The sequence below is a fragment of the Oncorhynchus masou genome, chromosome 28 (genome assembly GCF_036934945.1).
Source record: "Oncorhynchus masou masou isolate Uvic2021 chromosome 28, UVic_Omas_1.1, whole genome shotgun sequence".
NCBI lineage: Eukaryota > Metazoa > Chordata > Actinopteri > Salmoniformes > Salmonidae > Oncorhynchus > Oncorhynchus masou.
This window is the reverse complement of record NC_088239.1, coordinates 14,290,666-14,317,217: the sequence shown is the minus strand read 5'-3', so window position 1 is coordinate 14,317,217 and position 26,552 is coordinate 14,290,666. Positions and strand designations below refer to the sequence as shown.

The following is a 26,552-nucleotide window of genomic DNA, read 5'->3' as shown; positions in this document are numbered from 1 at the left end:
GACCAGTGTGCTGGGAGGTCCAATGGAAGAGAATGGTCAGACATGGTCATTATGGACCTGTCCTCTCGGCAGGAGATGGTTTCAATGAAGACGAAGATGGACGGTCATGGCTCATGTATCCATGGCTCAAGTGCAGTATCCATGCTCAAGTGTGGCTGGCCTGAGGTCGAGTACAGCTCAGAACCCTGGTCTGACAATGATCTCGATAAAGGACAGTCATTGCCCTGATCATGGGCACTCAGGCTTATCCGTACTCAGGGATGCCGGGCCCAAAGTGCAGTCCAGTACAGGTCAAGAGCATGGCTATGACCCGGTCATGGTGGACCATGGTGCTCTCAGCAGCTGAGGATCTTGATGAAGGCGCGTCTGAATTCGATGTTGAAGGTGGTGTAGATGACGGGGTTGAGGGCGCTGTTGACGTAGCCCAGCCAGGTGAAGGCGCTGTAGAGCTCCGGGGGAATACGACACGTCCTGCAGTGGGTGTTCAGGATGTGAGTCACAAAGAACGGCAGCCAGCAGATCAGGAACACCCCTGGAAGATGGAACGAGAAAAGGATTGAGAGAGTGGGTGAGACAGAACAAGTGATCAAGTGTGACAGAGGGAGAGAGAGAGAGAGAGAGAGAGAGCATGACAGAGGGAGAGAGACAGAACAAGTGATCAAGTGTGACAGAGGGAGAGAGAGAGAGGGAGCATGACGGAGGGAGAGAGAGAGAGACCGAACAAGTGATCAAGTGTGACAGAGGGAGAGAGAGAGGGAGCATGACAGAGGGAGAGAGAGAGAGACCGAACAAGTGATCAAGTGTGACAGAGGGAGAGAGAGAGAGGGAGCATGACAGAGGGAGAGAGAGAGAGGGAGCATGACAGAGGGAGAGAGAGAGAGGGAGCATGACAGAGGGAGAGAGAGAGTCGACTTCACAGAGTAGGCGTTCTCTAGCGGAAATATACAGATGTGTGTTAGAACGGGCCAATAGGATCTCTACATTTGAAACCAGTTTTCTTTATTTTGTGGCACTGCATGGATCACCGGTGCAGTTGAGTGCAGCATTACTACGTGGGGCACTCAACATGTGTTGTAGTTGAGGAGCCAGCCGAGGCTACTGCTCAAATGTTGCTGTTATAGGCATACATGTTTCTCAGTTGAATTGTGTTTTGTTGCAGGTTTAGTTGTTTGGTTATTCATTGTGAAGATTTAAAAACCGAAGGCAGGCGGCAACATTTTAGTAGCCTTGTTACGAAGGGCATGTGTCTGAACACGTTCCCTCTGCTGCGCGCTGTAAACCGGACACGAAAGCAGCACAATTGACGCTGAATTCGGCAAAGTGAGCGAGCACAGCAGGCTGTAATTTCATAAAGTAGATGACTCAACTGTTGACTTATTTATACTGGCAGTCGCTTGTGTGCCCTATTTTCCTTTATTAGTAACTTATATCCGCATGTGAATAATCCTTTATCTTATAACTTTTTGACGACCAATATGACATGTTCTGTAGGCAACAGCAATGACCCGTTGGAACCGAAACTTGGCATGGACATTTAGCCTACAACACGTTTAAACTTTCGGTCCGGTAGAAGATTCGGTCAGTGCTATTAGTGAAAGACCAATCCAATTCTCTCTTGGCCAGAGAAGCTAGGGAGTGTGTGAGGCGGAGGACATCTGCTCTGTGTGTGTGGCGATGCACTGCCATTTGGCGTGCAGTACTTTGGCTGTGACTTGTAGTGCAGCGCAACGCGGGCGGTAGGCATGGATGCGGGCCGAGCTGAATTGACAACAAATCATTGCTCAGACTGAATAGAAATAGAAATGTGTCACCGGCTGGATCCGACTTGGGGGCCATGTGTTTAGGGTTTGGGGAGTTCTTAGAGGGCTGGGGGGAGGGAGTGATTAGGGTAGTGGGCTGGGGGGAGGGGGGGGGGTATTGGAGGGAGGGACTGCTTAGAGGGTAGAGGGCTGGGGCAAGGCTAAGGGTCGATGTGGAATTTAGAAAGTGTCTCCCCCACAGTTCAGAGACCAATCCAATTCTCTCTTGGCCAGAGAAGCTAGGGAGTGTGTGAGGCTGAGGACATCTGCTCTCTCTCTGTGTGTGTGTGTGTGTGTGTGTGTGTGTGTGAGAGAGAGATTCCTCTGTCTCATTAAGTAGACACCTCTGATTAGCTTCAGTGTCACTCAGTAGGGCCTGGACTCACCAACATGTCAGCTCCCACAGTGAACAGCCTGGACCAATGGCCGTCAACACCACCGCTAATCATTACAGTGTGTGTGTGTGTGAAAAAGAGATGTTTGGTAGCAGGTGTTTGGTCTCATAGAGTGGATATCTGTCTTTGGACCCACCTATCCCATTTACATGTGATCTTTCCAATGGTTTGTTCTGATTGACTAAAGACTCACCTATGCTGCAGACTAACTAGTGCTAGGCTGCCAGCAGTGAAGAGAATGAATTGTAACTGATATCCCACATAGGCAATATATTGGCTTTGTAGTGCACTGCAGACATTGTTCTATTGTGTTGTGGAGTATAATGGTGGTAATAGATCTGCGAGGGAAAGTGATTCTGTCCTCTGACTCCCGTGGCCATAACCTCATTATTGTACAACAGTGTTCACAGTCTATCATCCCTGTTGAAATAGAAGGACTGAAAACACCATCGTTGTGTCGTAAAACCATGAAAAGTAGTGCACCTAAACTGAGATCTGGTGTGATAGTACAATAAATGTACTTCAAAACAGAATGGAAGTACTCTGAAACACCCGGAGGGGCTCTTCAATCTGAATCATTGTGTTTTTTAGGGTGTTGTGACCCTCTCTGGTGTTTCAGTGCATGTAAAAGGCAGCACCAAAACACTCAAATAAATGTCTCTCATACAATCCAAGGCTTTTAAATTGCATTTGATTCATGGCATAAATTTTGATTGATTGTAAATATGGAATGTTCTGTCAATATTTCCATTAAGATTCTAAAGAAGACACTGGGGATGTATACTTGTCCTAAGGTAGACTTTGGCACTAATTATAGCCTACAGTTTCCAGGCAACTGTGAGATTATAAATCATGTTACAATCAACATGTTTAGGGCTATGTAAGTCATAGTAGACATTGATAAAGTGGGTCTTCATCACTGATATTCTTGTGAGAAGGTGGATGTGAACCCAGTTACCCTGCTTGTCTTCTAGGTTCAGCACAACTAAGCTGTTGTGTTGAACCACACTCGTTACACTGAGCACATGGGGCCTCATTCAGACTTGCCATAAGTAGACTTAACATGGACTGAATAAATGTTTTACTAAGTCCCATTTTTATCTATTTATTCATTCCACGTTAAATCAACTTATCTCAAGTCTGAAAGGGCCTAGGGAGAATGTTCATTTGTGAAATGCACCCTTTATTTTTTCAGACCATATCAGAAGACAAATGTATAGATTTAAGGCAAAATGTGAACTTCAGACATTGTGCTCCTGTAGTGTTCAGAATTCCCCCCAGTCTGAGGCATGGAGGAAGATGGAGGGCATTCCCGGCAGGTTTGCCCTCTGGCCTGGTCAAGTATAAAAACAAGTTTGCAGGCACCTCCCCTGTATTTAGGTCCTTCACCAACTCAGACAGGTGAGAGCGCACCAAATGCTCAGCTGAAACAACCCAAGAAAGCATGGGTCAATGAAAACGTGAGAACAAAATGTTATCACATTGAAGAACGAAACAGAAAAGGAATTCAGTTCATAAAAACATTTGTTTTGTGTAACATTTCGGCCACACATGCTAATAGTCCAAGTAAAACAGCTACTTGGATTCATTGATCTGTTTTCTTTTTCACCTTTATTTAACCAGGTAGGCTAGTTGAGAACAAGTTCTCATTTACAACTGCGACCTGGCCAAGATAAAGCAAAGCAGTTTGAGACATACAACAACATAGAGTTAGACATGGAATAAACAAACATACAATCAATAATACAGTAGAAAACAGTATATATACAGTGTGTGCAACTGAGGTAGGAAAAGAGAGGTAAGGCAATAAATAGGCCGTGGTGGCGAAGTAATTACAATTTAGCAATTAAACATTGGAATGGTAGAATGTGCAGAAGATGAATGTGCAAGTTGAGATACTGGGATGCAAAGGAACAAGATAAATAAATAAATACAGTATGGGGATGAGGAAGATTGGATGGGCTATTTACAGATGAGCTATGTACAGGTGCAGTGATCTGTGAGCTGCTCTGACAGCTCTTGGCGCTACTTGTGCTGTAGTGAACTGACACGTAATGTATTTGCACCTTCGTGCACTTTATTCTTTATGCAAACGAAGGCCTGCTTTTTAGTTAATACTAGCTTTGTGAGTTGTATCTACTGTTTTGATGTATACCCCACATGCTATATGCTAAACTAATTAGCCACTGCCATTTTAGCCTGCTCTAGCTTTGGCCTACCGCATCCCACTTGACATTCATATTGGTATCTTCACTCTATATTTGCATAGCTTATTCACTTATTATTTTTTACATATTGTTATTTATATTTAATAATTGTATTTGTATTGCAATGTATTAATATTATAGCATTTGATATCCTAATGATGCATTCATGTACATTCATTATTGCTTGTCATTATTATTAGCCATGTCTGTTTCCCTGCAGAAAAACACCGGCTGGCCAATTCTAACCACAGCCAAGATCACAGACTAATGCCAACTCAACTGTCAATCATATCCTCTAACTCAACTGTACTGTGATTCAATTCATCTGTACAACCTTCCATGTACCATCACCTTAATATAAAGACTCAGGTCAGGACATTAGCATAATGGATGACTGGTGGATTGCATTGAGACGGGGCTGAAGTTTTGTATGACTGCTACTACTAACATTAGCAGTCATTGCCTTTATTTTTTTATTCCATGAATGTGAAATATAATGCCACATTTCTGTTGATTTTGGAAGAATATGATAAATAGCTTACAGATCAATGTAAAAATCTTAAAGACCTGTTAATGTTTTGTTGTCATTTGATCATTTGCAAATAAGAAAGCATTTGAAGCTTCAATCTCGTCTTGAAAAACACATTTTGTACTCATTATTATCCTGGACAAACGTATTAACAAAACTGTATTTGCTTGTGTCCTTTGTTTGAGCATAATACTGTCCACTTGACCTTTTAGAATGACTGATGAGGCTTTTATCAGCACACCATATTTGAGCAGGGACTCCCATTCACAGTATTTGGAAACACCAGAAGAAGGGGTCTAATTCTGCACGAGACAGGACTCGAAATGCCAGTGTTTTCAACCTTTTCTGCCTTTGTGTTCCCAGTCCCTGGCAAGGAGTTGCGCAACTCTTGATGAAGTGGTGTTACAACGCACCATGTCATGTTTCAGAACACCTCAGGATGAATGTTTCAGTACACCTTAAAACTGTCCCAATACCCTCAGAACCACGTGTTTCAATACTCCAGCCAAGTCAAGGTTTTGTTTGTAAGGTGGTGGCAGCTCAGTTGCCACTAGTTTTTGTGTTATAGAGCACTTCATTTTAACAGTGCACTAACATTTGACCTTTTTATTTAAAAAAGACATAGTCACTCACTAGATCCCTAAAGTGCATTCCAGCAATGCACATCACAAGAGGTTGGTGGCACCTTAAATGGGGAGGATGGGCTCTGGGGTTTTTTTCTATTTTTTTCTATGTTCTACGAATTACTGGTCCATTCTCATGGTCAACGTGTTCTCAGTCAAATCACATGGTAGAGTTAATAGAGCTAAGAACATTATACAGATGGTGAAAGGCCTAATACAAACAGTAGAGCTACTCACCAAGCACAATGGCCAGCATCTGCGTAGCCTTCTTCTCCCTGTTCTGCATGCTCCTGACTCGATGTTGCTGTTGGCTGGTCAGGGACTGGGGGGCGGGACGGAGTGCCGTGTGAATGCGTCCATTGGACAGCTCCTTGACCTCACAACTCCTCCGCACAGGAATACGCTCTTTCACCTCTATCTCGGCGAGGTCGTGCTCAGTGCGGCCGCAGGAGGCGTGGCTGATGCTGCAGTAGTTCTGGATGTCCACCGGGGGCAGCAGTGTGTTCTCCACAGGGGCCGTTCGGGGACGCTTACGCCGCAGACACCCAGACAGTAGGTGAGCTTTAGGGGGCCCTGCCGGCTCTATACTCTCCTGAAAGGAACACAGTCAGTCACATTGGAAGGTGCTGAGCAATGCCCTTACTGTTGATCTGGTCCATAGGCAAGAATTAGTTTTTAGTTTTTTATTTCACCTTTATTTAACCAGGTAGGCAAGTTGAGAACAAGTTCTCATTTACAACTGCGACCTGGCCAAGATAAAGCAAAAGCCGTTCGACACATATAACAAGACAGAGTTACATATGGAGTAAAACAAACATACAGTCAATAATACAGTAGAAAAATAAGTCTATATACAATGTGAGCCAATGAGGTGAGATAAGGGAGGTAAAGGCAATAAATAGGCCATGGTGGCGAAGTAAATACAATATAGCAATTAAAACACTGGAATGGAAGATTTGACAGTAGATGAGTGTGCAAAGTAGAAATACTGGGGTGCACAGGAGCAAAATAAATAAATACAGTAGGGGAAGAGGTAGTTGTTTGGGCTATTTAGAGATGGGCTATATACAGGTGCAGTGATCTGTGAGCTGCTCTGACAGCTGGTGCTTAAAGCTAGTGAGGAAGATAAGTGTTTCCAGTTTCAGAGATTTTTGTAGTTTGTTCCAGTCATTGGCAGCAGAGAACTGGAAAGAGGCAGCCAAAGGAGGAATTGGCTTTGGGGGTGACCAGAGAGATATACCTGCTGGAACGCATGCTACGGGTGGGTGCAGCTATGGTGACCAGCGAGCAGAGATAAGGCGGGACTTTACCTAGCAGGGTCTTGTACATGACCTGGAGCCAGTGGGTTTGGCGATGAGTATGAAGCGAGGGCCAGCCAACGTACAGGTTGCAGTGGTGGGTAGTGTATGGGGCTTTGGTGACAAAACGGATGGCACTGTGATAGACTGCATCCAATTTGTTGAGTAGAGTGTTGGAGGCTATTTTGTAAATGACATCGCCAAAGTCGAGGATCGGTAAGATGGTCAGTTTTACGAGGGTATGTTTGGCAGCATGAGTGAAGGATGCTTTGTTGCAAAATAGGAAGCCAATTCTAGATTTAACTTTGGATTAGAGATGTTTTATGTGAGTCTGGAAGGAGAGTTTACAGTCTAACCAGACACCTAGGTATTTGTAGTTGTCCACATATTCTAAATCAGAACCATCCAGAGTAGTGATGCTGGACGGGCGGGCAGGTGCAGGCAGCAATCAGTTTAAGAGCATGCATTTAGTTTTACTTGTACTTAAGAGCAGTTGGAGGCCACGGAAGGAGAGTTGTATGGCATAGAAGCTCGTCTGGAGGGTTGTTAACACAGTGTCCAAAGAAGAGCCAGAAGTATACAGAAAGGTGTCGTCTGCGTAGAGGTGGATCAGAGACTCACCAGCAGCAAGAGCGACATCATTGATATATACAGAGAAGACAGTCATAGGCAAGAATACTGTTGATCTGGTCCCTAGACAACCTTACCGTTGATTAAATCAAATCAAATTTTATTTGTCACATGCGCCGAATACAACAGGTGTAGACTTTACAGAGAAATGCTTACTTACAAGCCTTTAACCAACAATGCAGTTTTAAGAAAATACCTAAAAAGTGAGAGCTAAGAATAAAAAATTATTAAAGGGCAGCAGTAAAATAACAATAGTGGGGCTATATACAGGGGATACCGCTACAGAATCAATGTGCTGGGGCACCGGTGTCGAGGTAATATGCACATGTAGATAGAGTTATTAAAATGACTATGCAGCATAGGGTGGGTTGGGGGGGGGGCAATGCAAATAGCCTGGGTAGCCATTTGATTAGATGTTCAGGAGTCTTATGGCTTGGGGGTAGAAGCTGTTTAGAAGCCTCTTAGACCTAGACTTGGCCCTCCGGTACCGCTTGCCATGTGGTAGCAGAGAGAACAGTCTATGACTAGGGTAGCTGGAGTCTGACAATTTTTAGGGGCTTCCTCTGACACCACCTGGTATAGAGGTCCTGGATGGCAGGAAGCTTGGTGACACCGCCTGGTATAGAGGTCCTGGATGGCAGGAAGCTTGGTGACACCGCCTGGTGTAGAGGTCCTGGATGTCAGGCAGCTTAGCCCCAGTGATGTACTGGGCCGTACACACTATCCTCTGTAGTGCCTTGCGGTCGGAGGCCGAGCAGTTGCCATACCAGGCAGTGATGCAACCCTTAGGATGCTTTCGATGGTGCAGCTGTAAAACCTTTTGAGGATCTGAGGACCCATGCCAAATCTTTTCAGTCTCCTGAGGGGGAATAGGTTTTGTTGTGCCCTCTTCACGACTGTCTTGGTGTGCTTGGACCATGTTAGTTTGTTGGTGATGTGGACGCCAAGGAACTTGAAGCGCTCAACCTGCTCCACTACAGCCCCGTCGATGAAAATGGGTGTGTGCTCGTCCTCCTTTTCCTTTAGTCCACAATCAACTCCTTTGTCTTGATCACATTGAGGGAGAGGTTGTTGTCCTTGCACCACACGGTCAGGTCTCTGACCTCTTCCCTATAGGCTGTCTCATCGTTGTCGGTGACCCACTGTTGTGTCATCGGCAAACTTAATGATGGTGTTGGAGTCGAGCCTGGCCGTGCAGTCATGAGTGAACAGGGAGTACAGGAGGTCACTGAGCACGCACCCCTGAGGGGCCCCTGTGTTGAGGATCAGTGTGGTGGTTGTGTTGTTACCTACCCTTACCCCCTGGGAACGGCCCGCCAGGAAGTCCAGGATACAGTTGCAGAGGGAGGTGTTTAGTCCCAGGGTGCTTATCTTAGTGATGAGCTTTGAGAGCACTACGGCGGTGAACGCTGAGCTGTAGTCAATGAATAGCATTCTCACATTGGTCTTCCTTTTGTCCAGGTGGGAAAGGGCAGTGTGGAGTGAAATAGAGATTGCATCATCTGTGGATCTGTTGGGGCGGTATGCAAATTGGAGTGGGTCTAGGGTTTCTGGGATAATGGTGTTGATGTGAGCCATGACCAGCATTTCAAAGAACTTCATGGCTACAGACGTGAGTGCTACGGGTCGATAGTCATTTAGGCAGGTTACCTTAGTGTTATTGGGCACAGGGATTATGGTGGTCTGCTTGAAACATGTTAGTATTAAAGACTCAGACAGAGAGAGGTTGAAAGTGTCTGTGACGACACATTCCAGTTGGTCAGCACATGCTCGGAGTACACGTCCTGGTAATCTGTCTGGCCCAGCAGCCTTGTGAATGTTGACCTGTTTAAAGGTCTTACTGGCTGCGGAGAGCAGTCGTCCGGAACAGCTGATGCTCTCATGCATGTTTCAGTGTTACTTGCCTCGAAGCGAGCATAGAAGTTATTTCTCTCATCTGGTAGGCTTGTGTCACTGGGCAGTTCTCAGCTGTGCTTTCCTTTGTAGTCTGTAATAGTTTGCAAGCCCTGCCACATCAGGACGAGTGTCGGAGCCAGTGTAGTACAATTCAATCTTGGTCCTGTATTGAAGCTTTGCCTGTTTGATGGTTTGTCGGAGGGTATAGCGGAATTTGTTATAATCTTCCGGGTTAGAGTCCTGCTCATTGAAAGCGGCAGTTCTACTCTTTAGCTCAGTGCGAATGTTGCCTGTAATCCATGGCATCTGGTTGGGGTATGTACGTACAGTCACTGTGGGAACGACGTCATTGATGCACTTATTGATGAAGCCAGTGACTGGGGTGGTGTACTCCTCAATGCCATCAGAGGAATCCCAGAACATATTCCCGTCTGTGCTAGCAAAATAGTCCTGTAGTTTAACATCTGCTTCATCTGACCACTTTTTTATAGACCGAGTGACTGGTGCTTCCTGCTTTTATTTTTTCTTGTAAGCAGGAATCCAGAGGATAGATTTATGGTCAGATTTGCCAAATGGAGGGTGAGGGAGAGCTTTGTACCTGTCTCTGTGTGTGGAGTAAAAGTAGTCTAGAGTTTTTTTCCCTCTGATGGCACATTTAACATGCTGATAGAAATTTGGTAAAACGGATTTAAGTTTCCCTGCATTAAAGTCCCCGGCCACTAGGAGCGCCACCTCTGGATGAGCATTTTCCTGTTTCCTTATGGAGGTATACAGCTCATTGAGTGTGGTTTTAGTGCCACCATCGGTCTGTGGTGGTATGTAAGACAGCTACGAAAAATACAGCTAATCATGAGATACTCTACCTGTAGTTTACAAATATACATAGGCCGCTGCCCCGTGTCTTACCAGAGGCTGCTGTTCTATCCTGCCGATAAAGTGTATAACCCACCAGCTGTATGTTATTAATGTCGTCGTTCAGCCCCAACACTGTGAAACATAAGATTTTACCGTTTTGAATATCCCGTGGGTAGAATATACGTTCTTTCAGTTCGTCCCATTTATTTTCCAGCGATTGAATGTTGGCTAACAGTACAGATGGCAAACGCAGATTAGCCACAAGGCAGATTAGCCACAAGGCAGATTAGCCACAAGGCAGATTAGCCACAAGGCAGATTAGCCACAAGGCAGATTAGCCACAAGGCAGATTAACCACAAGGCAGATTAACCACAAGGCAGATTAACCACAAGGCAGATTAGCCACAAGGCAGATTAGCCACAAGGCAGATTAGCCACAAGGCAGATTAGCCACAAGGCAGATTAGCCACAAGGCAGATTAGCCACAAGGCAGATTAGCCACAAAGCAGATTAGCCACAAGGCAGATTAGCCACAAGGCAGATTAACCACAAGGCAGATTAGCCACAAGGCAGATTAGCCACAAGGCAGATTAGCCACAAGGCAGATTAGCCACAAGGCAGATTAGCCACAAGGCAGATTAGCCACAAGGCAGATTAGCCACTCGTCGCCTGATCCTCACAAGGCACCCCGATCTCTTTCAGCGACATCTCAGTTTCTTTCTCCAGCAAATGACGAGGATGAGGGCCTGTTCAGGTGTTTGAAGTATATCCTTCCCGACTCATTAAAGAAAAAATTCTTAGTCTAATTCTTGATGAGTAATCGCTGTTCTGATGTACAGAAGTTCTTCCCATAAGAAGCGGTAGCAGAAACATACAAAATAAGTTACAAACAATGTGAAAAAAGTAACAAAAAATGGTTGGTTAAGAGCCGATAAAATGTCAGTCATCCTCTCCGGCGCCATCTTTGCCATAATCTGGTCCTTAGACAACCATACTGTTGATCAGGGCCCGGTTTTCCAAAAGCATCTTAAGGTTAAGTTCATTTTATAGGTTCTAAGATGAATTTAACCTTAAGGTGCTTTTGGGAAACCGGCCCTGGTCCAAAGACAACCCCTTGCCTGAAATGTAGATGCAGCTGTTCGCTTTCATATTTCCCCTATAATAAGGGATTGATTCAGACCTGGGTCACCAGCTGACCCGACTCTCTGATATTTATTCATGATTCCACATGTCTCTGTCCTGATCTCCGCCCCACCCTGTCAGGGACCCAGCCCCTTCCTGGTTCACTGCTTCTTCCTTCCTGTTCCTCGTGTTTCCGCCTGTCAGTCTAAACTTGCGTATAACAGCCGAGCCTCGCAGCCCTGTTTACAGGGGGGAATTAAAGCTTGTCATTTGCTCCATCTTTGATGTCTCGCAGCCTTGTGGATTGTTGTGACATCCAGAGCCTGCAAGTTTAGTGAGGAGAGGAGCCCGGTATCAGAATTAAGACTTTCAGCTCCCTCACAGCCCGGGGGCCTAGCACAGACTAATGACATGGGCACACGCAGGCACACACACCCACACACACACCCACACACACTCAAGTCATCCAAAAACTCAGGTTTATCTATCTATGTATCTGTTTCTATTCATCTCCAGTACTCTTCCTCATACTTTCCAACACACTGTAAACACAGGAATTTACAAAGGCACACACACACACACACACACACACACACCTCTTACCACTTTGATCCTAATGGGGGACAGATCTCTGTTCTCCTTGGGGGACTCCTCCTGCAGACACTTTTCCTGGGAGAGAGAGATGAATGGAGAGACAGGGATTGAGAGAGAGATACAAATGATGACTGATCATCCTTCAACAGGTAAACACACGAGGCAAGAGAGAGGGAGAGAGAGATGGGGAGAGGAGGGAGAGAGGGGTGGCAGAGAGAAAATATCACACCTGACTCACCCTTCAAAAGGTAAACAACTTTTTCAGCACCCTCCCATCCACCCACCTATCCATCCATCTAGTAGCTGTTAACTAAACCGCCTTTAAAAACAAATATTTTTTTACCTTTATTTTACTAGGCAAGTCAGTTAAGAACAAATTCTTATTTTCAATGACGGCCGAGGAACAGTGGGTTAACTGCCTGGTCAGGGGCAGAACGACAGCTCGGGGATTAGAACTTGCAACCTTTCGGTTACTAGTCGAACGCTCTAACCACTAGGCTACCCTGCCGCCTGTGCCACAGGGCCCTCCAACAACTTAAACCGGATTCTCAATATCTTTGCCTGCTGTGTTGCTGATGATCTTGAGGTATACTCTGCTTGACTCTAATAAAATTAGAAGGTGAGAAAAAAACTACATTATTTAATGCAAAAATAAACAGGGGTTCTTGTCTCCATATCAAATGTTGCTCCAGTTAGCTGGAACTAACCCCCGTTCTAACCTTCCCAAACAGCACCCTACTCTGTTAGTTCCCTCATCCCAGATTTCTCCTGACTACACAACCATCCCATAATGAATATGATCTAAACCTGGGCTTAAAGACTGGAAATGATCCCAAAATCCGCCACTCAAATGAAGGATTTGATTTCATAACCCGCATGTCACTAATACAATCCTAGTTATTTGACTTCCCTTCAGATGGTGTTGCTTGTTAACAAAGACAATTATCTGGTAACAATTGGCACTTTTTGGAAGTAAAAATAATTTAATGGCCTATTTTACTGAATCCCAAATAACACAATAGTCATTTGTTTAGAATTATCATGTAATTACCATTTGTTTGACAATGTGATATCTAAGTACATTGAACAAAAATATAAACGCAACATAAAGTGTTGGTCCCATGTTTCATGAGCACAGAGTAATGACATGGACGCACGCAGGCCCGCCCGCCTGCAGGTGCACCTTGTGCTGGGAACAATAAAAGGCCACTTTAAAATTAGCAGGTTTGTCACACAACACAATGCCACGGATATTTCAAGTTTTGAGTGAATGCAGGAATGCAGGAATGTCCACCAGAGCTGTTGCCAGATAATTGAATGTTAACTTCTCTACCATAAGCTGCCTCCAACATCGTTTTACAGAATTTGGCAGTACGTCCAACCGGCCTCACAACCTCAGACCATGTGTAACCATGCCAGCCCAGGAACACCACATGCGTTTTCTCAAGCCCTTTTGTGGGAGAAAACTCATTCTGATTGGCTGGGCCTGGCTCCTCAGTGGGTGGGCCTGGCTCCCAAGTGGGTGGGCCAAGGCCCACCATTGGCTGTACCCCTGCTCAGTCATGTGAAATCCATATACTAGGGTCTAATGAATTCATTTCCATTGACTGATTTTCTGATATGAACTATACCTCAGGAAAATCTTGAAATTGTTGCATGTTGCGTTTATGTTTTTGTTATTAAGTATAGGTCAAAAATGGACTGTAACATAGTGTGTCCTACAATCTTTCCACCTGCTCCCGTCACATCATGGACATGACCTTAGTCACCTCTAGTGCAACGTAAATGACCCTGAAACCTCTAGTGTAACGTAAATGACCCTGAAACCTCTAGTGCAACGTAAATGACAGTGAAACCTTGAGTGTAACGGAAATGACCCTGAAATCTCAAATGTAACGGAAATGACCCTGAAACCTCGGGTGTAACGGAAATGACCCTGAAACCTCAAATGTAACGGAAATGACCCTGAAACCTCGGGTGTAACGGAAATGACCCTGAAACCTCAAATGTAACGGAAATGACCCTGAAACCTCTAGTGCAACGTAAATGACCCTGAAACCTCGAGTGTAACGGAAATTACCCTGAAACCTCAAATGTAACGGAAATGACCCTGAAACTGACTGATCGTGACAGCAATGATCAAAGAAACTCCCCAAGCCTATGGCTCCTCAGATCCCACATTATCATATAACCTGAACTGAGCCTGTTCAACTCTCACATCACAGATACATTCCCCTATTTACATCACATGGAGCCAGGTCACCTAGACTGCAGAGCGGAGCTCACAGCAGCTCCTTGGAGAGGTTTTATCATTGTCACTCCTGTAACTACACCAACCTAATATCTGGATAATCGCCTCACTCCGTTTCCATGGCAACTGTGCATGTTTTATACAATGGCGGTGGACATTGACATCACCATGACAGATGCCACTTGTGACATTGGCTATTCATGAGTGAAATGTTGATGTGAGCGTGCAGGGTTTATTATTTATTTTTCCATGTCACATTGAGCTTGCTATCTCTTCTATAAGGAAATCCTTACATTTTACATTTTACCAGACGCTCTTATCCAGAACGACTTACAGGAGCAATTAGGGTTATGTGCCTTGCTCAAGGGCACATTGACAGATTTTTAATCTAGTTGGCATGGGGATTCGAACCAGCAACCTTTTGGTTACAGGCCCAACACTCTTAACTGCTAGGCTGATGCATGCATATGTGTTTGTATGTGTGTGTTGTATGAGAGTGAATGCACTCACTTCCATGTTCATTTGCACAGTCACTGTGGGACCATATGACTGTGTTCTCACCGCTGAGGGCTGGGTCTGGACTGGCTGGACCTTCCCGCTGCTGCCCTGGCGGATGGCAATCCTCTTCCTCCTCTTCCTTAGGAAGATGTAGATGCGGATGTACACCAGCAGGGTGACGATGAAGGGCAGGTAGAAGGACACCACCGACGAGTAGATGACAAAGTCAGGGTTGGAGATGGAGCACACCGTCGGGTCGTCTGAGAGAAAAAGAAGAAAACCACTATGTTCAAATTACTAAACAATACACATCAACAACACGTCTCTTTTCAGCACCGCTCGTACGGCCAACTAGCAAGATAACTGTAGTGTTATCTGTTATTTCCCACACTTAATTTAAAAATGTTTGATACACATTGGTAAAATGCTAGCTGCTCAAACCAGGTAGCATTGACACATTTAGTTAAATCTCCACTTAAATCCATGGGTTGAGAAGCCTTCCATATTCTGAAAATTGGCCCGTTTCTATTAGTGGCATTGACCCCTTGTTGTGGAGTATGCAAATTGCATGTTAGCTCTGTGTTCATTCGGACGTGATTGAACACTGTTTGCTCTAGATTAATAGTTCATGCTTCACCACACAAGGACCCTAGGAGGGAGACTGACTAAGACTGGAGCTCCTCTCCTTCCCAACCTAGTACTACTACCAAACCCTGACTGGAGGTCCTCTCCTTCCCAACCTAGTACTACTACCAAACCCTGACTGGAGGTCCTGTCCTTCCCAGCCTAGTACTACTACCAAACCCTGACTGGAGGTCCTCTCCTTCCCAACCTAGTACTACTACCAAACCCTGACTGGAGGTCCTCTCCTTCCCAACCTAGTACTACTACCAAACCCTGACTGGAGGTCCTCTCCTTCCCAACCTAGTACTACTACCAAACCCTGACTGGAGGTCCTCTCCTTCCCAGCCTAGTACTACTACCAAACCCTGACTGGAGGTCCTCTCCTTCCCAACCTAGTACTACTACCAAACCCTGACTGGAGGTCCTGTCCTTCCCAACCTAGTACTACTACCAAACCCTGACTGGAGGTCCTCTCCTTCCCAGCCTAGTACTACTACCAAACCCTGACTGGAGGTCCTCTCCTTCCCAACCTAGTACTACTACCAAACCCTGACTGGAGGTCCTCTCCTTCCCAACCTAGTACTACTACCAAACCCTGACTGGAGGTCCTGTCCTTCCCAACCTAGTACTACTACCAAACCCTGACTGGAGGTCCTCTCCTTCCCAGCCTAGTACTACTACCAAACCCTGACTGGAGGTCCTGTCCTTCCCAACCTAGTACTACTACCAAACCCTGACTGGAGGTCCTCTCCTTCCCAACCTAGTACTACTACCAAACCCTGACTGGAGGTCCTCTCCTTCCCAACCTAGTACTACTACCAAACCCTGACTGGAGGTCCTGTCCTTCCCAACCTAGTACTACTACCAAACCCTGACTGGAGGTCCTCTCCTTCCCAGCCTAGTACTACTACCAAACCCTGACTGGAGCTAAGCAAGTCCCCTGTTCTGGTGTAGTTCACCTGTGGGGTTTAATATCTCACCTGTTCTTCACCTGTGAAGTGTAATATCTCACCTGTTCTGTGGTGTCTGTATAGCAGTATCGAACAGAATTCTACTTCCATTACCTAATCTTTGAAGGTGTGTCTCATCTGTTCCGTTGACTGTTGCTTATTCCAAAATCTGTCTCAATAGCCACAACGGCCTCAACATGTCCTGTAGATGTCTAAAAGGACTGGATGGGCGAAAGCAATGTGGTGGTAACACTCCCAAGCCAACCAAAGGGTTTGGTGGCGCAGCTACCATATTATACCCATCCGATCCTTCCAGATCTATGAGGAAGTAGTACAGGGTTATAGGGCCTTGCTGGCTAGGGGTTCATTTCAAACTGGGCATCCATCTCATCTACACTGGCGTGTCTGACATGTGCAAGGGGGTGTGGGTGCGTCTCACCTGTACTCACGTGTCTCACCTGATGTGTTGAATCCGAACAGAAGGGGGCAGGAGACAGCGAAGGCCAGGATCCACACTGTCGCGATCATGGCCGAGACACGCTTCCTGGAGCTGTGTGTGGTGTTGTAGAGGACAGGCATCACCACCGCTGTGTACCTGGACATGGCTCACACAGACAATTTGTAAGAGGGAGAAGCCAAGGAAGTTGGAAAGTTAGAGGAAGAAACAAAAGGGGGAGAAAAAAAGTTTGTAAAAGACAGACGCCAAAAAAGTTTGATAAATTAGAAGTTAACAGAAAGAGAAGGAAGCACTAAGACTGTGATGTCAAGACCCACAATGGAACAGCAAACAAAGCGCTTTTATATTGAAACTGTTTCAAATTACTCAATTTGACTATTCAGCAATATGACCAGTAAAGCTTTGATTAAAACCTGTATCAACCTTGTGTTATATGCCAATAAAGCGTAATGAGCATGTGCAAACAGAGAGAGTAGAGGCGGTGACAGAGAGGGAACAGTAATTAGGGGGCACACCGATTCAGGCACTGATGAGACAACGCGTTTCACTACAACCAGTCTACTGCCATCACCATTGTTTAACCACATCAACGTAATTATACATTTTCTTGTCACGCCGAACGTAAAGGGGTGAGGAATAAAGGCCAATGGAAAGGGGGATACCTAGTCAGTTGTACAACTGAATGCATTCAACTAAAACGTGTCTTCCACATTTAACCCAACCCCTCTGTGTAACGGATTTCCTCCTCTTCGTCTGAGGGGGAGTAAGAATCGGACCAAAGCGCAGAGTGGTAAGTGTTCATGATGTAATCTTTAATGAAACGAACTGAACACTGAAATACAAAACAATAAAGTGAATGAACGAAAACCGAAACAGTACTGTGTGGACCAAACACTCACACGGAAAACAAACATCCACAAACCAAAAGTATGACAAACACCCAGGCTACCTAAGTATGATTCTCAATCAGAGACAACTAACAACACCTGCCTCTGATTGAGAACCATACTAGGCCGAACACAAAAATCAACATAGAAAAACAAACAGACTGCCCACCCCAACTCACGCCCTGACCATACTAAAACAAAGAATAAAATAACAGAACTATGGTCAGAACGTGACACTGAATCAGAGAGGTGCGGAGAGCTGCCTTAATCGTCATCCACATCATTGGCGCCCGGGGAACAGTGGGTTAACTGCCTTGCTCAGGGGCAGAACGACAGATTTTTAACTTGTCAGCTCAGGGATTCGATCCAGCTTACCTTTCGAGGTAGGGTAACATAGCACAAAAACACGAGAGAAACAATCAGAGGCTAAAAATAATACTATCCCATTTTCTCTCTCTTACTCTCTCTCCCCCTCTGTGTCTTTTTGCTCATTTTCAAGCTGATCCTACGACAGGTCAAAAAATGATGTGTGGAAAACAATTTCACAGAACTAGATGACAACAGTGAAGAAGCATTGGGCAAGAGGAATTGGAGCACTTCAGAACACTTCAGGGTTGATCCATGTGGAACTCTGACCCCTGGGCATGCACATCACATTATCAATCAGGTTGCATTTATATATCTTCATACTCTTGGTTTCTCTTAATATCTTTTATTACTAAACACCATAAACTATGTGACATTATGAATGTCTTGCATTTACTGCAAATGCATTGCAATACCACTGTATTTTTGTGCTTTGAAAGGCACTCTATCAAATATCCTAAGCATACAGTACCAGTCAAAAGTTTGGACACACCTACTCATTCAAAGGTTTTTCTTTATTTGTACTATTTTCTACATTGTAGAATAATAGTGAAGACATCAAAACTATGAAATAACACATATGGAATTGAGATTCTTCAAAGTAGCCACCCTTTGTCTTGATGACAGCTTTGCACACTCTTGGCATTCTCTCAACCAGCTTCATGAGGTAGTCAACTGGAATGCATTTCAATTAACAGGTGTGCCTTGTTAAAAGTTAATTTGTGGAATTTCTTTCCTTCTTAATGGGTTTGAGCCAATCAGTTGTGTTGTGACAAGGTAGGGGTGGTATACAGAAGATAGCCCTATTTGGTAAAAGACCAAGTTCATATTATAAAAAGAACAGCTCAAATAAGCAAAGAGAAATGACAGTCCATCATTACTTTAAGACACAATGGTCAGTCAATCCGGAAAATGTCAAGAACTTTGAACGTTTCTTCAAGTGCAGTCTCAAAAACCATCAAGCGCTTTGATGAAACTGGCTCTCATGAGGACCATCACAGGAAAGGAAGACCCAGAGTTACCTCTGCTGCAGAATATAAGTTCATTAGAGTTACCAGCATCAGAAATTGCAGCCCAAGTAAATGCTTCACAGAGTTCAAATAACAGACATCTCAACATCAACTGTTCAGAGGAGACTGCGTGAATCAGGCCTTCATGGTCGAATTGCTGCAAAGAAACCACTACTAAAGGATACCAATAATAAGAATAGACTTGCTTGGGCCATGAAACAAGAGCAATGGACATTATTAGACCGGTGGAAAATCGGTCCTTTGGTCTGATGAGTCGCTGAGTAGTTGAACGGATGATCTCTGCATGTGTGGTGCTGTTGGAAGACTGTTGGAAAAGCATTACACGTGAAGCTGGTTGAGAGAATGCCAAGAGTGTGCATAGCTGTCATCAAGGCAAAGGGTGGCTACTTTGAATAATCTCAAATATAAAATATGTTTTGATTTGTTTAACACTTTTTTGGTTACTACATGATTCCATATGTGTTATTTCATAGTTTTGATGTCTTCAATGTTATTCTACAATGTAGAAAATAGTAAAAATAAAGAAAAACACTTGATTGAGTAAGTGTGTCCAAACTTTTGACTGGTACTGTGTATGCCCCCAGTTGCAGGGTAATTCTCTCTGGAAAAAAAACATGATAATAATAAAGTTACAATGTTTCCTGGGAGAGCAATGATAAATCATTGGGACCGTCGCTATACTGCATCATTACAATACATACCGTGTACACATGATGCACACTGGACATTCTCTCTCTCTCACACACACACACACACACACACACCAATGTTCAAACGCCCACACACACGCACGGCCGCAAACATCCTTCACACCGAGGTGTTAATGATTCACCTGTCAGGACTAAGCTACTAATCAGTCTAAACAAACTAAACACACACACACACACACACACACACACACACCTACAGAGAATAACCATACGCCTTCACTCTAAACAAACAAACAAAACACACACACAATGTATTCTGGCCACTGTTTTCCTATTTATTTGATGGTTAAAACTTCTTGCGACTCTCAAACCTGGATCCGGGAGCGTAATCATCGCCTCAAACTAATTAGCATAATGCAGCGGACATAAATCTTCCTAGAAAATCTTCCTATTCATGAAAATCACAAATTAAATATATTGAGACACAGCTTAGCCTTTTGTTAATCACACTGTCATCTCAGATTTTCAAAATACGCTTTACAGCCAACGCTAGACAAGCATTTGTGTAAGTTTATCATGGCATAATGCTATGCTAGGCTCTGCTAGCAGCAGGCAACATTTTCACGAAAATAAGAAAAGCAATCAAATTAAATAATTTACCTTTGAAGAACTTCGGATGTTTTCACTCAGGAGACTCCCAGTTAGATAGCAAATGTTCCTTTTTTCCACAAAATATTATTTTTGTAGGCGAAATAACTCCCGTTTGTTCTTCACATTTGGCTGAGAAATCGACCGGAAAATGCGGTCACTACAACGCAGAATCAATCCTCAAGGTGTTTTTCACATATCTATTGATAATATATCCGTCGGGACAATTGGTTTCTCATTAGAAGCGATTGGAATAATGGCTACCTCAGTACTTTACGCAAGATTTTCTGCGGGAGACATCATGTGACCACTTGCTCAATGTGGTCCCTTACGGCTATTCTTCAACATAAATGCGTAAAAAGACATCACAATGCTGTAGACACCTTGGGGAATACGTAGAAAGCATAAGCTCATTCATAGCCCATTCACAGCCATATAATGAGTCATTGGCATGAAGTGCTTTCAAAAAATGCGTCACCTCCTGATTGGATTTTTATCTGGGTTTCGCCTGTAACATCAGTTCTGTTGCACTCACAGACAATATCTTTGCAGTTTTGGAAACGTCAGAGTGTTTTCTACCCAAAGCTGTCAATTATATGCATAGTCGAGCATCTTGTCGTGACAAAATATTCCGTTTAAAACGGGAACGTTTTTTATCAAAAAATGAAAATACTGCCCCTAGAGTCGCAACAGGGAGCATGTTGTGCCCAATGATCGTGTGGGTTCAGCCCCCACAGAGTTGTTAAATATGAACTAAGCAAATAAATACTTTACTAACCAAATGCACATCAACAGTAAACACGATTAAGTATTTGACAATATCATACAGCACGCTAACCTAGAGGGTACAGGCACCTCCATACAGCACGCTAACCTAGAGGGTACAGGCACCCCCATACAGCACGCTAACCTAGAGGGTACAGGCACCTCCATACAGCACGCTAACCTAGAGGGTACAGGCACCCCCATACTGCACGCTAACCTAGAGGGTACAGGCACCTCCATACTGCAAACGCACATAACAAGGTGCTCCAAGCCAGCAAATGTTTATGAATGCAATGTTTCTCGTGAGAGTGTTTTGTAATCAAATATTTAAGGCACACACACTTCACTCCTACTGTATATGTCCATTTCAACACACTTTCAAAACAACAAAAAATAACTCAAGACACGCACACACTATATCTTACACACACGATCACAAACAAACGCACACACAAACACAGACACACAACTAGCCCCTTACCTGTCGATGCTGATAGCACACAGGTTGAGAATGCTGGCGGTACACATCATGACATCCAGGGTGACAAAGACGTTACAGTACATCCTGCTGAAGAGCCACGCCCCTCCGACCACCTAGACAGGAAACACAGGGTCACATGACACACAATCAAACAGCTTTATCATCAATATCAATCATCATCATTCATAAACACACACACAACATCAAATATATGATTCTCTCTCTGTCTCTCTCCCTTCCACAATACAAAACGATCAAGAAAAAAACCTCACACACAGTTCAATTATGCCCTCACATTCACACCCTTCACAAGGACAATTACGCACTTCCAGTTCCAGCCCGCCTCAGCCAGGCAGATAGTGCTGCTCAGACAGGCCTTCCCTTTGTGCACTATAATATGTGGTAACAACTGTCTGACAGAGATGTGTTCTGAGCTGCATCGCCTGACTGCAGGATCTCCTGGTCTTAGATGGAAACACACACAATCACACCCATCCACATGCACCCTTCCTCTCCTTATGGGGTCTAGTCAAACACCCTATGTGATGCTCAGCTCCCTCCCTCCCCCAAACAACCCAGGTGGACCCTCACCTCCAAATACCCTGCCTCCCCATCCCTGGTCCCCTCCCCCCACACCCAGGTGGACCCTCACCTCCAGGTAGACAGCCCAGGGCATGACCAGCGAGGCCACCAGCAGGTCAGCTACAGCCAGGCTCACCACCAGGTAGTTGGTGGTGGTCTGGAGGGACCTCTCTCGCACCACAGCCAGACACACCAGCACGTTGCCAAACACGATGGCCAGGATGAGCAGGGAATACAGCATGGCATAGTAGTTACACTCTGTATCCTCCTCCCACCCACCAGAGGAATTCCCATGGAGGAGGTCTTCCCGAATCCCTTCCGTGTCATTCCAGAAGAAGCGTTCAGTGACACGAAACATTGCCATGGAGACGTCTCGGTGACATGGGAGAGGGGCTGGGTGAGAGACCTGCATGGGAGAGAGGGACAGGGATGGAACTGATCCCATTACAACCAATAAGAGAAAGCTCCCCATGTCAGGGTTTACCAGAATTGGACCCAAAAGCAGACCAGGTCAAGGTGAGTATAAAGATGGTGAGTATTTATTAATCAATGAGAACGTGGAGGTAGATAGTTCCGGGTAGAGGAGCGGGCAGTGGAGGTGGGTTGATGGGAGTGGATAGGCAGATCCAATGGAAAACAACACACTGGCGACGAGCAGACAGGGATGGGGTATGGGTTCCGGGTGAATGGCTGTAGACAAAACAAACGGCGGTAAGTTAAAGGCAAGCAAGACGTACAAAACAATAAAACAAACTCTATAAACTGGAGGCTGATTCGTGGGCACAACATACTGTTCATGGCTAACGATCCGGCAGGGAATGGATGTCAGGTCAGAGCTTTTGAATGGGAGAGGTGATGATCAGGACAGGTGTGCAGATTACTGATGGGATACAGGTGCGGGTGAACATCGATCTCCCAAAAAGCTAATTCGCCCGGCAACCAGACAGCGTGTGTTCCAGGACACCGGAAACACACTCCAGGACAGAAACACAGGCAAACACAGACTCAGGAAGCGGGATTCGTGACAGTACCCCCCCCTCCGACGAACGCCACCGGGCGGACTACCTGGAGCGCCAGGGTGGAGGCGGTAGAAGTCACGAAGCAGGTCGTCATCAAGGATCTGACGCCGAGGAATCCAACTCTTCTTCTCTGGACCATATCCTTCCCAATCCACGAGATATTGGAAACCTCGACCCCGCCATCTGGAATCCATTATGCGGCGCACCGTGTAGGCAGGACCACCTCCGATCATCCGAGGAGGAGGACGAGGAGGAGGGGGCAACAGAGGACTGAGGAGAACCGGCTTGAGGCAGGAGACATGAAAGGTGGGGTGTACTCGAAGCGTTGCCGGCAATTTGAGTCGGACCACAACAGGGTTAATGATTCTCTCCACCACAAACGGACCAATGAACTTTGGTGACAGTTTCCTCGACTCAGTACGTAGGGGAAGATCCCGTGTAGCCAACCAAACCTTATCTCCGATGGTATAAGCGGGAGCAGGAATACGGCGACGATTCGCCTGGATCTGATACCGGTCAGATACTCTAAGGAGGACCTTCCTGGCCCGATGCCAGGTCCGGTGGCAACGACGAATGTGGTCCTGGACAGAAGGAACCGAAAGATCCCTCTCCTGAGAAGGAAACAAGGGAGGTTGGTATCCGTACAGGCATTGGAAGGGGGACATCCCAGTGGCAGATGAAGGAAGGGTATTATGGGCATACTCGACCCAGGGTAATTGAGATGACCAAGAGGTAGGTTCAGAGGAGACAAGACAACGCAGCGTGGACTCCATCTTCTGGTTGGCTCTCTCCGCCTGACCATTAGATTGTGGGTGAAATCCAGAAGTGAGACTGACTGTAGCTCCAATGGCCAAACAGAAGGATCTCCAGACAGCAGAGGTAAACTGAGGACCACGGTCAGAAACAATGTCACTGGTCAATCCGTGGACCCTGGAAACCTCCCTAACCAGGATCTCGGACGTCTCCGTGGCAGATGGAAGCTTGGAGAGAGGGACAAAATGAGCAAACTTGCTGAATCTGTCCACAATGGTCAGAATGACCGTGTTCCCAACAGAAGGGGGCAATCCCGTGACAAAACAAACAGGACATGCGGCAACGAACCTCTTGGTATCTTCTCCCATCGCAGGCCACCAAAATCGTCTGCGCAGTAGCGCCATAGTCCGAGCAACGCCAGGGTGACAAGCTATCTTGCTGGCGTGGGACCACTGAAGAACAGCAGAACGGACCGACTCAGGCACAAACAACCGACCGGGTGGACCGTTACCGGGGCCGGGCTACGTCCGAAGGGCCGCCATCACATCCTCCTCAATCCTCCATGTAACGGCTCCCAAGACAAGGTTCTGGAGAAGAATCGTCTCAGTCTTGGCCCCACTCTCATCCGTCTTGAAGAACATCCGGGACAAGGCATCCGCCTTGCCGTTCTTCGACCCAGGTCGGAACGTCAGGGAAAAATTGAAGCGTCCAAAAAACAAAGCCCACCTGGCCTGACGGGAGTTGAGACGTTTAGCCGATTGCACGTAAGCCAGTTTCTTGTGGTCAGTCCAGACCACAAACGGTTGCTCCACTCCCTCCAACCAGTGACGCCACTCCTCCAAGGCAAGCATCACAGCGAGAAGCTCCCGGTTACCTACATCGTAGTTTCTCTCAGCTGGTGAAAGACGACAAGAGTAGAAGGCGCAGGGATGGAGTTTACCGTCAGTGGAGCTACGCTGGGACAGGATGGCGCCCACCCCCACATCAGACGCGTCCACCTCAACAACAAACTGACGGGAAGTGTCAGGTTGAGAGAGAATCGGCGCGTTGGTGAATCGGCTCTTCAAGTTCAGAAATGCTCGGTCTGCCTCAGGAGTCCAACAGAAAATTCTGGTGCAAGACGTCAGAGCAGTTAAAGGGGTGGCCACCCGGCTGTAATCACGGATAAACTTCCGATAGAAGTTCGCAAATCCCAGGAATCTCTGGAGCTGCAATCTCGTACCGGGCCGGGCCCAATCCCGAACCGCCCGAACCTTCTCTTGGTCCATCTTGATCTCACCCCTGGAGATGATGTACCCGAGGAAGGATGTAGTGTGGGCGTGAAAATCACACTTCTCTGCCTTCACAAACAGACGGTTCTCCAATAACCGCTGCAGGACCTGCTTAACATGCTGGATGTGGCTGGAAAGCTCCTTGGAGAAAATCCGGATGTCATCCAGGTAAACGAACACAAACAGACCGATCATATCCCTCAGCACGTCATTCACCAAACTTTGGAACACTGCTGGAGCGTTGGAAAGTCCAAACGGCATCACCTGGTACTCGAAATGTCCCATAGGTGTATTGAATCCAGTCAACCACTCGTCCCCCTCTTTGATCCGAACCAGATGATAAGCATTGCGTAGATCAAGCTTCGTAAACACAGTAGCACTCTGTAAAGAATCGAAAGCGGAGCTTATCCAGGGCAAGGGGTACTTGTTCTTGACCGTAATATCATTCAACCCCCGATAATCAATACAAGGTCGAAGAGAGCCATCTTTCTTACTCACAAAAAAAAATCCAGCTCCCAGGGGTGATGACGAGGGACGAATGAGACCTGCAGCAAGAGACTCCTTTATGTAGGTCTCCAGGGCTTCCCGCTCAGGTCGAGAAATACTGTATAACCGTCCCTTGGGAAAGGCAGCTCCAGGGAACAGCTTAATTGTACAATCATAAGGTCGGTGGGGAGGAAGTGACTGAGCTTTCTGCTTACTGAACACCTCACCCAACTCGTGATATGTTTCAGGAACCAGGGACAAATCAGGAGGAGCAGACTCACTGACCCGACTGGGGACAGCATGAGAACAGGCAGTCCTGAGGCAGTTAGCATGGCACTCAATGCTCCAACTAGTTACCTTACCAGTCACCCAATCGAACAAAGGATTGTGTTCTCTTAGCCAGGGGTATCCAAGAACCAGAGGAACATGGGGGGAAGGCAAAATGAAAAAAGAAATAACCTCTGAATGATTCCCCGACAACAACATCTTAACCGGTTCAGTCCTCATAGTGATCCGTGCCAGACTACTGCCGTTCAGAGTGGTTGCTTCAATGGCTTCCGCTAATTGCTCCTTTGAAAGCTCCAGCTGTTCCACTAAGTCGGCATCAATGAAGCTGTCATCGGCACCTGAATCGATGAAAGCGTTAATCGCTAAACTCTGATTCTTATTTATGAGGGTAGCAGGAAAACGAGGTCTGACAGGACTCTTGAGAGGTTGAAACTGGCTCGCTAACAAACCTCCCAAACTTAACGAGCCGAGCAGTTTAACGGGCGCTGAGGACAAACAGAGATGTAATGTCCCGAGCTACCACAGTAGAGGCAGCTGTTGGTCTCACGTCTACGTTGGCGCTCGTCCTTAGTTAACCCGTGCCGCCCCACTTGCATA

General features: G+C 45.9%; 1 protein-coding gene across 1 annotated transcript; it reads right to left on the bottom strand.

Annotated features, from left to right (window-relative positions):
• Window positions 1-335: 335 nt before the first annotated feature.
• Window positions 336-22,502, bottom strand: LOC135518523 (D(3) dopamine receptor-like). Its single transcript, XM_064943696.1, has 7 exons — window positions 22,209-22,502; window positions 21,557-21,669; window positions 16,730-16,866; window positions 14,761-14,957; window positions 11,958-12,023; window positions 5,791-6,145; window positions 336-532 (listed from the first exon to the last, which is right to left on the bottom strand). Exons 1-7 carry the CDS (start codon window positions 22,500-22,502, stop codon window positions 336-338), a joined length of 1,359 nt encoding a protein of 452 aa, XP_064799768.1.
• Window positions 22,503-26,552: the final 4,050 nt, after the last annotated feature.

Coding starts and splice junctions, on each gene's coding strand:
- LOC135518523 (XM_064943696.1), bottom strand. CDS start 22,502: ATGGCAATGTTTCGTGTCACTGAACGCTTCTTCTGGAATGACACGGAA. Junction 21,670..22,208: donor CCTGGGCTGTCTACCTGGAG/GTGAGGGTCCAC, acceptor TTTCCTGTCTAG/GTGGTCGGAGGGGCGTGGCT. Junction 14,958..16,729: donor GTTCGGATTCAACACATCAG/GTGAGACACGTG, acceptor TTTTTCTCTCAG/ACGACCCGACGGTGTGCTCC.